Source organism: Gekko japonicus, unplaced genomic scaffold (genome assembly GCF_001447785.1).
Source record: "Gekko japonicus isolate JY-2015 unplaced genomic scaffold, Gekko_japonicus_V1.1 scaffold1118, whole genome shotgun sequence".
NCBI classification, from domain to species: domain Eukaryota; kingdom Metazoa; phylum Chordata; class Lepidosauria; order Squamata; family Gekkonidae; genus Gekko; species Gekko japonicus.
This window is the reverse complement of record NW_015176006.1, coordinates 493,178-506,768: the sequence shown is the minus strand read 5'-3', so window position 1 is coordinate 506,768 and position 13,591 is coordinate 493,178. Positions and strand designations below refer to the sequence as shown.

At 47.6% G+C, this 13,591-nt stretch overlaps 1 protein-coding gene across 1 annotated transcript in view; it reads left to right on the top strand.

Moving 5' to 3' along the window:
* Positions 1-13,591, top strand: part of GLT1D1 (glycosyltransferase 1 domain containing 1) — a 142,050-nt gene that overhangs the window by 48,547 nt on the left and 79,912 nt on the right. Inside the window, exon 6 of the mRNA XM_015426487.1 lies at positions 2,843-2,899. Coding sequence (XP_015281973.1) covers positions 2,843-2,899 — 57 coding nt within the window. The remainder of the gene's footprint in view (positions 1-2,842; positions 2,900-13,591) is intronic.

The window sequence follows — 13,591 nt, the reverse complement described above, 5'->3', positions numbered from 1 at the left end:
GCCGCGACGTCAGATTTCTTGATGATTGCAAAGGTTAGTCTGTCATAGCAAAACGAAAGGGTCATGGCACCTTAAGGACTAACAACGTTTATTTCAGTGTGAGCTTTCGTGGGGACAGGAAGTGCTGCCCAGTTGTGGAGGAATTACTGTGACCTCATAGGGTTTTCCAGGGGTCATTTCGTAGAAAAAGAGGTGCAGGAGCTCATTAGCATAAGCTATTAGCATAACTTATTTGCATATGCCACGCCCCCTGACATCACTGGAAGTGTGTCAGAAGGCAACACCCACCACTCAGGCTCCACTGGACTGTTTTGGATTGCTAGCTTTTGGGGGGGGGAGTGCAGATCTGTCCTCGTAGAGGAGGGAGAGCTTGTACCTGAATAAAAATTGGTCTTAAAGGTGCCACTGAACTGTTTTTGACCGGGGGGCCGGGGGGAGCCCTCTGCAACTTACCTGGCTGCTTCTTGCTCGAACTGAGGGCTGCTGGGAGCAGGGGGTGGGGCTTGTTGCATGTGCCCGCCCCCTGGGCTCTTTACTGCCGGAGCTCCGCTCCTGTGCACTCCTGCAGGAAATGACCCCTGGGGTTTTCAAGGCAAGGGACGTTCAGAGGTGGTTTCCCCTTGCCTGCCTCTGCGTAGCAGCCCTGGGGGCTTCCTTGGTGGTCTCCCTTCCAAGTACTCACCAGGGTCGACCCTGCTCAGCTTCCGAGAACTCATGGGGTTGGGCTAGGCTGGGCCGTCCAGGTCAGGGCAACGCAAGCTGGTGGGAAGTGCTTTCAAGTCGCAGTCAACGTACGGCAACCCTGTTGGGTTTTCAAGGCGAGAGACTAACGGGTCATTTGCCGTTGCATCCCTAGACTTTCTCAATGGTCTCCCCTCCAAGCACTGACCAGGGCCGACCCTGCTTAGCTTTTGAGATCTGATGCGATCGGGCTAGCCTGGGCGATTGAAGTCAAAGTAAGAGAGGAACAGAGGTGGTTTGCCACTGCCTGCTTCTGCTGACCCTGCTTATCCTCCCAAGATCTGATGAGATCGAGCCAGCCTGGGTCTTCCAGGTCAAGGCGAGAGACGTTCAGAGGCGGTTTGCCCTTGCCTGCCTCTGCATAGCGACCATGAGACTTCCTCGGTGGTCTCCCATCCACGTACAAACCTGGGCCGACCCTGCTTAGCTTCTAGGCTCAGATGAGACTGGGCTCGCCTGGGCTATTCAAGTCAAGGCAAGAGATCTACAGAGGTCGTTTGCCCTTGCCTGCCTCTGCACAGTAATCCTGGACTTCCTCGGTGGTCTCCCATCCAAGTACAAACCAGGGCCGACCCTGCTTAGCTTCTGAGATCTGACGAGATCGGGCTCGCCTGGGCCATCCAGGTCAGGCCAAGCGTCCACGAGTCACAGCTAAATAAATGTTAGTCCTTAAGGTGGACTTTTGTTTTATTGTGTCGATTTCCTGGCCTGCTGTCAGGAGTGGACCCACAGCTAACAATGAAGTACACACATTCAGGAACGGTTATACTTTTATTGCAAAGCTATAGATGCAGTAAAATGGGCACTGTTAGGAATGGTGGTGGGAAAAAAGGGGAAAGAAAAAAACTGAACCTGTAACCTAGAATTCAGAACCTAAAAAGGTTAGTCAGGAATAGAAGAGGGCCAGCTCTTAATAATCTAATTATGAAAGATACAAAAATATACATATATTTATTGAACACAAATTAAAATAACAAATAAGGACCCGTTCATACCTCATACACAAATATAAAAATACAAAAATACAAAGGCTGATAAAATAGACCTAACGCGTTTCGGCCTTCACAGGCCTTCCTCAGAGGTCTAATACAAATAGAACATGTTGGCTAATATGTAGAAATAGATGCAATCATAAATATACAGAATATGGAATAAAGACCGGAAAACAATTGTTTCAAAGTTTAACCACTGGGCAAAAATACAAATGAAACCTCCAGTGCAATCACATGTCCAGTAGTACTTCTCTCTGGTCAACTATATATTCTCCTGAGATTGTATAGCCAAATGTTCCCAATGTAGTGTTCCTTAAGTTAAAAACAGCGACCCATGGAACCTAATGGGATATAGGGTATTCGAATGCACCCCCCCCCCCCCCCGGCATGGGACAATTAGGTCCCCTCCCATGCGCGGGATAACTGAGGAAACCGTTAAGTGACCAAAGCTGGGAATTAGGAGTCTCTCACGGTAGAGAGGAGCGCTCCAGGCAACACAACCTCCTCCTGCACATCTGTGGAGATAAGCATTTCAGCAAAAGCAGAACAGCAGGGATAGGAACGCAATAGCAAGTAACAAGACACAGAATGAACTCCCCAACCCCCATGGCAGCATAGCTGACACCTGCGGGAGTCTTCAGTCTGAAATAAATCAGCCCTGTGGTGCAAGTTGGGATTCGACTTCCTTCAGCTTTGAAAAGCCTGGAGAGTAGTAAAGTATGCATCGGCCAAGTCACTTAGAGCTTCCAAAATAAGGCAGTGGTGAAGCAGCTAGTCTCCTGGATTTAGATCAGGTGGTCCCGAGATCAAATTCCTGCCGGTCCACAGACTGCCGGGTGATCTTGGGCCGGTCATTATTGTAGACTTTAGGCTTCCCTATGAGGATTGTTGTAAGGATAAAAAGGAAGGGTGTGGTACCATATGCAGCATCCTGAGTCTTTGGAGGAGAACGGGATAAAATTGGTAATCGGTGAGCACAAAATCGAATGAGCACTAGCATGTTGAACTGGGCATAAAAAGATCCGGAGCCACTCAGCTAAAATTGGTTGTGATGCCTGCTATGAAATGCCCCGATGCGAAAATGTAATGCATGCCCGTCTGTTTTCTAGGGATTGTGACTGTCCACAACGCGTCTTTTAACTGGAAGAAATTTCTGCAGAGTGCAGGTAAAGCAAAAAAAAGAAAAGAAAAAAGATACCCTTTACCCCATTCATCCCAAGCCACAGACAAATAATGAATCTTCGCAGTTGGTGCAATTCAAAAGTTCGTCTTTTCGCGCCCCTGCCCTTTTATGAGTTTTCATAAATAACACCCGTAACTTTCCATTTGAAGTGGCATAACACAAGCTTCTTTCGAGAGCTCCGTCCAAAAGCTAAACAGTGTGCTCGATTTGTTATTCTTTTCTGGCATGTGGAAAAAACCGATTTTGCTTCACCCTCAGAATCAAAACAACAATTATGTCGGGAAGGAGGGAGGATTAGTATTGGGCTAATCTTCTGGCCAGTAGTAAAAAAGAAAGAAAGAAACTGTGATGGAGAGATACGTCATGCTTTAAGAAGAAGAGATTGGATTTATACCCCGCCCTTCACATCTCGTCCAGCATTTCACGCAGTAGCCCACCTGTTTTGCAGGTCCAACAACAGAGCATAGAGGCCGAGGCCTTCCCTCAATGTTTTCTCCTGGCTCTGGTATTCAGAGGCTGGTTTCCTGCTCTGAACGCGGAGGTTCCCTTTAGTCAGGGCTCTTTTTGTAGAAAAAGCCCAGGAGTAACTCATTAGCATAATAGGCCACACCCAACAGCAGAAACTCATTAGCCTATTAGGCCACACCCCTGACAGCACAGCTCATTAGCACATTAGGCCGCAGCCCCGTGTTGCCAGAAGTGTAGTCATCCAGCCACACCCACCTTTTGCTTCTTATTCTGTTTACCTTCTTTGTTGTCAAAACCCAGGGCCTTTTTTTGTAGCAGGAACTCCTTTGCATGTTAGGCCACATACCCCTAATGTAGCCAATCCGAATGAGTTTCTGCTGTTGGGTGTGGCCTATTATGCTAATGAGTTCCTGCTGGGTGTGGCCAACTTGGGAGCCAGCCGGAACTCCGTTCCTGTGCATTCCTGCCCAAAAATAGCCCTGCTTTTAGGCTTTGAAAACCCCCAATCTTCATCCCACACACCCCTGGCCTCATCTCAAACATACACACAACTTTAATCGGTCAAGGACTCCTGATGCCGGATTTTAGTCTCCAGATCTGAACGGGGGATTTATTTTTTCAAGCCCTTCTCACCTTTAACAGCACTGAATGCTCTTTTCCCCACCAAGAGGGGGGGAAATACAAATTCTTAATATTGTGCTCCAGGGAGGTTTAAAAAGGAAAAAAAACCCCTTTCACTCGCTCGGTCATCAATCCGAGCTGCAAGAGTGCCGGCCTTTCCTCCGTTACAAATGAACCGCCGGTATTCAATTGCTTTATCACGTCAGTAAATGTGTGTCATTATTCAGAAGCAGCGTCCAATTCTTAAATTGAGCATTGTGAGGTTATTTCGTTCCCACTAAATCATCACGCGCGGGCACAGCCGCGGAGAGATGGATAATTTTCAGAAGCCGAATGATTTGTCATTGGGGAGCATTGCCCGGGCGCCGATTGGATCCTGCACGCAGCTGTGTTGTGATTAAAGGCGTTGGTGACGGATGAATGGCGCGAGGAAAGAGCTTTCATGAACGTGTGCGATGGAGGCTTTCGATCCCGACGTCTACGTGTGCCGATGCATGGAGGGAAAGGAATGGGGGAAATATATATATATATATATATATATATATATATACACGCCTGCCAAATAACTTCAAGACAAAGCTTGCAAGCCGCTGCCATCACCTGATGTGTCTCTTTGCGGGACTGTACCACGTCAGGTGGAGGTACTGAATACTGGAATGCTCCTTCATGTGTTCCTTGCATTCATTTCGTATACACCTGTATCGTAACCACTAGAACTCTGGAGATAAGTTTTGGCTAAATCGTTCTCTGTGGTGTGAATCTGCATATGGTCGTTTTCTTTGTGGGTCATGCAGTTTTGATGCAGTTTACCCATCCCACAATTCTGACTTATTTACTTTGGGCGCTTTCACATCTGCTAAAAAATGCAGTTTCAGTCCACTTCCACAACGTGAGAACATAAGAGAAGCCAATGTTGGATCAGGCCAATGGCCCCATCCAGTCCAACACTCTGTCACACAGTGGCCAAAAATACCAAGTGCCATCAGGAGGTCCAGCAGTGGGGCCAGGACACCAGAAGCCTTCCCACTGTTGCCCCCCGCCCCAAGCACCAAGAATACAGAGCATCACTGCCCAAGACAGAGAGTTCCGCTTTATACCTTGTGGCTAATAGCCACTGATGGACCTCTGGTCCATGTGTTTATCCAGTTCCCTCTTGAAGCTGTCCATGCTTGTAGCCGCCACCACCTCCTGTGGCAGTGAATTCCATGTGTTGAATTCCTGGGACCGTTTGCAAGTGGATTTTGCCATTTCGCACAGTAAAATCCAGTTGCAAAGTGCATTGAAAGTGCGTTATTTGTTGTGTGTGAAAGCGCCCTTTATTTATATCCCGCCTGTCTCCCCAGTGGGGACCAGTGTTCCCTCTAAGCTGAGTTACTGTGAGCTAGCTCACAGTTTTTTAGCCTCCGGCTCACACATTTTTGTCTTTGCTTGGGAAGGATGGCTTCAGAGCAAACTAACTTATGCAGTAGCCAAATCGCCCACTCACAACTTTAATGCCAGCAGCTCACAAAGTAGAATTTTTGCTCACAAGACTCCACAGCTTAGAGGGAGCATTGGTTCAGAGCAGTGTTCCCTCTAAGCCGAGTTAGTATGAGCTAGCTCAGTTTTTTTTAGCCTCCGGCTCACACATTTTTGTCTTAGCTCAGGGAGGATGGCTCCAGAGCAAACTCATTTATAAAGTGGCCAAATCGCTCGCTCACAGCTTTCATGCCAGTGGCTCACAAAGTAGAATTTTTGCTCACAAGACTCCACAGCTTAGAGGGAGCATTGGTGGGGACCCAAAGTGGCTTACATCATTCTCCTCTCGTTTTAGCCTCACAACAGCCCTGTGAGGTAGGTGAGGCTGAGAATGTGTGACTGACCCAAGGTCACCCAACAAGGTTCCATTGCAGAGTGGGGATTCGAACCTGGGTCTCCCAATTCCTATCCAGACACTTTAACCACTACATCATGCTGGCTCTGAATTTGATGTGGTGTGGTCATATAAAGCTTTTAAATAGCAAATCAGACCATTGGTCAACCCAGCTTGGTATTGTCTCCCTCAACTGTCTCATCTGCTGAGTGGAGTCTCCAGCAGAGGTCTCCTGTGTCACCTCCTACCTGATTTTTTTAAACTTGAGATGCCAGAGATCAAACCTGGGACCTTCTGCATGCAAAGATGATGTTGGCCCGTGGTTCCTGTCCAAATGAAGCTTCCTTATACCGAGCCGTACCCAAGGTATAAGGAAGGTATTATAGAGCAGGTAGACAAAGAAGTATTTTTCTCCCTTTCTTACAATACAAGAACTCGTGGGCACTCCATGAAATTGCTGAGCGGTCGGGTTAGAACAGAAAAAAGGAAGTACTTAACTCAAAGAGTGGTTAACACATGGAATTCACTGCCACAGGAGGTGGCGGCGGCTACAAGCATGGACAGCTTCAAGAGGGAATTGGATAAACATACGATGCAGAGGTCCATCAGTGGTTATTAGCCACAAGCGATGCTCTGTATTCTTGGTGCTTGGGGGGGGGGGGCAACAATGGGAAGGCTTCTAATGTCCTGGCCCCATTGCTGGACCTCCTGATGGCACCTGGCAGGGCTATTTTTGGGCAGGAACGCACAGGAACGGAGTTCCGGCTGGCTCCCAAGTTGGCCACACCCAGCAGGAACCCATTAGCATAATAGGCCACACCCAACAGCAGAAACTCATTAGGATTGGCTACATTAGGGGTGTGTGGCCTAACATGCAAAGGAGTTCCTGCTACAAAAAAAGGCCCAGGGTTTTGACAACAAACAAGGTCAACAGAATAAGAAGCAAAAGGTGGGTGTGGCTGGATGAGCACACTTCTGGTAACATGGGGGTGTGGCCTAATATGCTAATGAGTGATGCTGTCGGGTGTGGCCCAATATGCTAATGAGTTTCTGCTATTGAGTGTGGCCTATTATGCTAATGAGTTCCTGCTGGGCTTTTTCTACAAAAAAAAGCCCTGAATACTTGTAATTTTGTATAATTGCTGTATACTTATTTATTTATTTAAGTTATATCCCCCGCCCCCCCCTGCCAGGGCAGGCTCAGGACGGCTTACGTAGAATGTATCGAACAGCTAAACACAGAAGAATTGCGTACAAGCACAACAATATAGTTATAAAAACACAACATAAAGTGCTAGTGCGGTTCGTATAACAACGGCAGGCATTTGCAGCATCCAACGTAGGCATACTTGTATTCTGTATTCATTCATTTAATTATTGGGCCCTTCAGTTTGGATTAATTTACCCTTCAGTGTTCTGAGTTCATTTTGCATTGCACCAACAGCCTTCCCTCCTCCTGGTCAGTTTTATTTCTTCTTGTTGGGCGCATCTATCCGGCAAAGAGAGCTTTGACTCTTGGAAGCTCAGACCCAGAAAACCTAGTTGGTTTCTAAGGTGTGCTCCTGGTCTTGAATCTAGCTCCTCTGTTCACGGCAACTAACAGTCGTGTGTGTGTGTGTGATGATTGTGAAAGCAGCACAAGGGATTGAATTAAAACCGATCTCCCCCCATGGTCCAAATCCAAAGGGCCCTGCATGGACCACATTTAATAGTCAAGAAGGAGCAAGGGATTGATCCCCAAATTCCGAGCTGATCGGGTATCATCGAAATGAACTGAACTGATTCCCGAATCACACCTTGTCACGTCTCTGTGTGACTGCAATAAAGAAGGCCAATGCTGTGCTGGGGATTATTAGGAAGGGTATTGAAAACAGATCAGCCAATATCATAATGCCCTTATATAAATCAATGGTGCGACCTCATTTGGAATCCTGTGTGCAGTTCTGGTCACCACACCTTAAAAAGGATATTATAGCTTTGGAAAAAGTGCAGAAAAGGGCAACTCGAATGATAAAAGGGTTGGAACACTTCCCCTATGAGGAAAGGTTAAAGCGCTTAGGGCTCTTTAGCTTGGAGAAAAGATGACTGAGGGGTGACATGAACGAGGTTTACAAGATTATGCATGGGAAAGAACAGGTAGAGAAAGAGGTACTTTTCTCCCTTTCTCACAATACAAGAACTCGTGGGCACTCCATGAAACTGCAGAGCGGTCGGGTTAGAACGGATAAAAAGAAGTACTTCTTCACCCAAAGAGTGATTAACACATGGAATTCACTGCCACAGGAAGTGGTGGCGGCTACAAGCATGGACGGCTTCAAAAGGGAATTAGATAAGCATATGGAGCAGAGGTCCATCAGTGGCTATTAGCCACAAGGTATAGATAGGGGCTCTGGGGCTAGTGATGCTCTGTCTTCTTGGTGCTTGGGGGGGGGCAACAGTGGGAGGGGTTCTAATGTCCTGGCCCCACTGGTGGACCTCCTGATGGCACCTGGTATTTTTGGCCACTGTGTGAAACAGAGTGTTGGACTGGATGGGCCTTTGGCCTGATCCAACATTGGCGTCTCTTATGTTCTTATGTTATGTTCTGTTAACCCTTAAACAAGCCCTGCCCTGGATAGCCCAGGCAAGCCCGATCTCATCAGATCTTGGAAGCTAAGCAGGGACAACTGTGGTTAGTACTTGGATGGGAGACTTCCTTGGAATACCAGGTTGGGAGGTGGGGGTAGGCTTTATTCAGCCACCTCTCTGAATATCTTCCAGGCCCCCAGGAGGGGTCAGTCGCCAGAGGTCGCCATGACTTCCAGGTGCAGACACACGCTCACGCTCATGCACACAGAAAACAAAACAAAAAAACCTTAAACAAGATGGCGACTCTACTGATGCCTGCAGGCAAACTGACAGCTCTTTTCTCTGTCCTGTCGAGCGACTGGCAGCAGCAAAACCTGAAAGGACTGAGACCGTCTGCCAGAGTTTGACTGCTTTTCTCCCAGCTTGTAGAGAGCTTAAGGTTTTTGGGTTTTTTCGGGTTTTTTAAAAAATTCTTACTAAAAGTGATCAAAGGCTTGTTTCAGCCTCGGAAAAAGTCTTCCAAGATCCAGAACACGGGAACATAAAACAAGCGTCCCGGGCAGAGGCTGAGATCGCAGCGAGGAGCCCCGGTTTTGCTTTTGTAGGTGATCAGTTTAGCACTTTGAAATGTTTAGAAGCGAGATGAAAGGGAGTGTTTTTCAAGGGGGATGAAAGGCTCCTCCTGGTTCAAAGCCGACAGAAAGCGGGATCAGAGAGGTGATGTAACCCCTGCCATCCGGTTCTCGCATAGGCCCGGCTTCTGAAGAAGACGGGATCCGGACACGGAGGAGGCCTGAACGCTTGAGGCTCGGCGCGCAGTATTCTCAAACCCTCTGCAAGGCTGCCGAAAAGAACGGCCTGAAAAGGAAACCGCCGTAAGCGGTGCCGCGGGTTTGGGGTTGTGTTCACAGCACCGCCACAAGCTAACCTGACTGTGTGCAAAGCAGTCCTGCTATTTTTTTTTTTTTTACGGATGGCAACCTAAAGAAGAAGTTGCATTGTTTCATGGTTACGAAAGGCCTGGGTTATTCTTTCCTAGACTCTACAGCTCAGATCCCCAGTTAAAACACTCTCCACAACACTTTTGGGAGTGAAGCTTTATTAGAGATATGTTTACTTATAGGAACTCGTTCTTTAGAATCATAGAAAGAGTTGGAAGGACCTTGCAGGTCATCTAGTCCAACCCCCTGCACTCTGCCAGAGCATAGCCGAAAGATAGCCCTACAACATACCCGAAAGATGGTCGTCCAGCCTCCGTTTGAAAATGTCCAGCGAAGGAGCATCCACCACCTCCCGAGGCAGTGTGTTCAACTGCTCAACTGCTCTTACAGTTAGGAAGTTTCTCCTGATCTTTAGCCAGTATCGACTCCCTTGCAATTTCCACCCATTAGATCTAGTCTTGCAATCCAGAGCAAGAGAGAACAGATCTGCTCCATCTTCTACATGACAGCCCTTCAAATACTTGAAGACTGCAATCATGTCCCCTCTAAGCCTTCTCTTTCCCAGGCTAAACAGACCCAACTCTTTCAGCCTTTCCTCATAAGACTTGGATTCCAACCCTCTCACCATCCTGGTTGCCCTCTTCTGGACAAGCTCGAGCTTGTCAACATCGTTCCTAAAATGTGGTGCCTAAAATTGGACACAGTACTCCAGGTGAGGCCTGACCATAGCAGAATAGAGCGGAACTACCACCTCCCGTGATCTGGACACAGGGCTTCTGTTAATGCATCCTAAGATTGCTTTCTTCATAGTCACATTGCACTGCAGGCTCATGTTTAGCTTGTGATCAACCAGAACACCCAGATCCCTTTCACATGTGCTGCTGTCAGGACTGAAGAAAGCGTGCGAACTTCAAAGGTTATCGGTAAAACCCAATGCACCCCCACACCCCATGGATAGGTAAGTACTTGGCTACTAGCGTTTATATGGTAACCCTGACAGACATACGGCTGTTACCTATTCTAGCCTTGCAAAAGAGTCTCCAAGGCCAAATCCCATGAGAGCCAGCTGAGGGGTGCAACTTGAGGAATAATTATGGCTACTGTAAGTAAGCACTCATCCCACACCCTCCCCCCTCAGGAATTCCCTCCCCTCTCATACATGACAAGGTGAAGCAAAGCGAAGAGAAGCGAAACCGAAACCTTGACAGCCGTAAACATTGGGGAAACTATTCAAGGGGATAGTTTCGTAAGATAGCCACATTGGTCTGCAATAGAACAACTCGATTTCAGTCCACTGGCGTCTTAGAGACCAACAAGATTTTTTTTGGGTAGGTATAAGCTTTTGAAGGAGCTGTGGTGGCTCAAGTGGTTAAGACGCTGAACTGCAGGCTGTGGAAGATCGGTAGTTCAGCAGTTCGAGACCCGAGTGTGCCGCAAGACGGAGTGAGCTCCCATCTCTAGTTCCAGCTCCTGCCAACCTTGCAGTTCGAAAGCAAGAAATTGCAAGTAGATAAATAGGTACCACTTCGGTGGGAAGGTAACAGCGTTCCGTGCGCCTTGGTGTTTAGTCATGCCGGCCACATGACCACGGAAACGTCTTTGGACAGCGCTGGCTCTTCGGCTTTGAAACGGAGATGAGCATCGCAACCCTAGAGTCGGACTCGACTGGCTTTCGAGCAAGGGAACCTTTACCTTTACTTTTTATAAGCTTTTGAGAGTCAGAGCTGAGCTCTGACTCTCAAAAAAGTTAATATCCCCCAAATGCTGTTGGTCTCTAAGGTAGTACTGGACTTTAATCTCACTCCTCAGAGGGATGGCTCCATTCCACTAGCGGTGGCACTTTCCCCTTGTCTGTGGAGCTGTCCCCTGGCTGGGGAGGCTTTGAGGGGTCCTCTAGGGCTGGAGAAAAACTCCGCTGCTGGCAGAATGGATCTGCCAAGGCCTACTGGATCCAGGTACTGCTTCTTTTTGAATGAATGGGATTCTGGGAGTGAATGAGAGGCTCTGTGTTCGAGTGCAAATATTTTCTGCATTCAGTTGCACACAGATCTCGTTTATACGTTCGTTCAGTGGGAGGGATAGGCTGGTCTGCGTCGCAGAAAGATTTGTTTGGTTCATCCAGACAAGGCCCTCCCAGACCAGCAGTCAATTTTCTGAAACCAGCCCCCCCCCCCCCCACAAGCTCATAGGAGAGACAGAGGATGTTCTGATTCGGGGTCTGGAGTGGGTAAGCGGAGGGATGGGGGGGTAATAAATTGAAGTGGATATTATTTAATTCATTTAAACAAAGGGAAAGGGGGAACAAGCCAAAATATAGTGATAACGCTACAATGGTCAAACTATAGCAGATAAAATAATATCAAAATAATTATTTATGATGTATACAATAATGAAATTTAAAACATAGAGCCTGAAAATCAGGCTGCATTCAAAGTCAGAACAAGCTTTACATAAGCCGTAATGATTTCCCATACAAAGTTGATGGCTATGTTGAATGAACAACACAGACCATATGTGTTTCGACCTCGAGGGCCTTCCTCAGTGGTCAGTAATACATTTTGTTGTTGTTCAGTCGCACAGTCGAGTCCGACTTTTCGCGACCCCATGGACCAGCTCACGCCAGGCCTTCCGGTCTTCCGCCGTCCTCTGAAGTTTGCTCAACTTCATGTTCGTTGCCTCTATGACACTGTCTAACCATCTCATCCTTTGCCGTCCCCATCTTCTTTGACCTTCAATCTTTCCCAGCATCAGGGTCTTCTCCAGGGAGTGCTCCCTTCTTATTTGGTGGCCAAAGTATTTGAGCTTCTGTCTTACAAGAACACACATCCAGAAAGTACTGTACATCAATCCTGACCAGGTGTAGCTCTCTTATATATTGTGTGGTGTAATGTAAACGTATAAAGCAGGCCATGGAACTCTTCACTTTGTAGCTGCACTCCCACAGAAATCTTCATTGATATAATAATCTGGTATAAAGTTCCCAATATTTACGGATGCGTGTGTCGTCAGCCGGCAATTGAAGTCAAATGGCTTCTCCTGACTTTTAATGCAGCCTGAGTTTCAGGCCCTGTGTTTTAAATTTTATGATTGTATACACCATATAATAATTATTTTAATTCGTTTAATTCACATGATTCATTTCCTCCCCTAATGTGGACCCAAAGCAGCTTGCTTCATTCTGATCTTCTCCATTTTATCCTTGTGGCATCTCTGTGAGATAGTTTAGGCTGAGAGCGTGTGACGGGCCCAAGGTCCCCTGGAGAGCTTCCGTGGCACGAGTGGAGATTGAGTTGTGCCCCTTTAAGTATCAGGATTTCAGTCTGGAGGTGCCGGGATCTCTTGGTGCTGATTTTGGCAGAAAAGATCTTCTTCAGTGCACAGTTCTGTTCCTACTCCACAGCGACCCATTAGTTGTTCAGGGCCTGGACATATAATTCCCAGTTTGGTATCGTGGTTAGGAGTGCGGACTGTAATCTAGGAGAACCGGGTTTGATTCTCCACTTCTCCACATGCAGCTGCTGGTATGACCTTGGATCAGTCACGAGTTCTTTCAAAGCTGTTCTCTTTCTGAACACTAAAAAAACCCTGTTCTCTTATGAGCAGTTCTCTCAGAGCTCTCTCAGCCGCACCTACCTCACAGGGTGTCTGTTGTGGGGAGAGGAAGGGAAGGAGACTGTAAGCCACTCTGAGTGAAAGGTGGGGTATAAATCCAATCTCCTCCTCCTCCTCCTCCATAAGGTACAAACTGCATGGAGCTGCTGTGGAAAATGGCAGCCACGAGTCAAGTTTCCCTCTCTATAATATGACGACTGAACTCTTGTGAGAGGAAAAAAATCTTGTGACGGTTCAGGAAGCCCTGTAGGGCATATACAGCTTGACATATTCCCTTTAGAGGGTTTGGGGGGCAGACGACGAGGCAGGAAACGTTAGCTCTTCTGATGGTCTCAGTAGATGCCAGGGTGGTGGCAGCAGCAGGGGGAGGGAGATGAGGGATGGCAAGGAGACAGGGGTAGCCAGGGTGTCCTCAGGTGGCCAAATGTCTGTCCCTTCTCTGCCCCTGCTAATGTGAGCTGATGTAGCTGTGCAGGTACTTGGAAATGCACTTGGTAATGGTGGCAGGATGCAGCCATATTCATTTACGGATTATGGAAGGCGGCTTTTGACTCGCTGCCGCCATTTTCAGCGGCAACCCCAGATTTTTGGTAGTGCGTTCTTTATGGAGGAC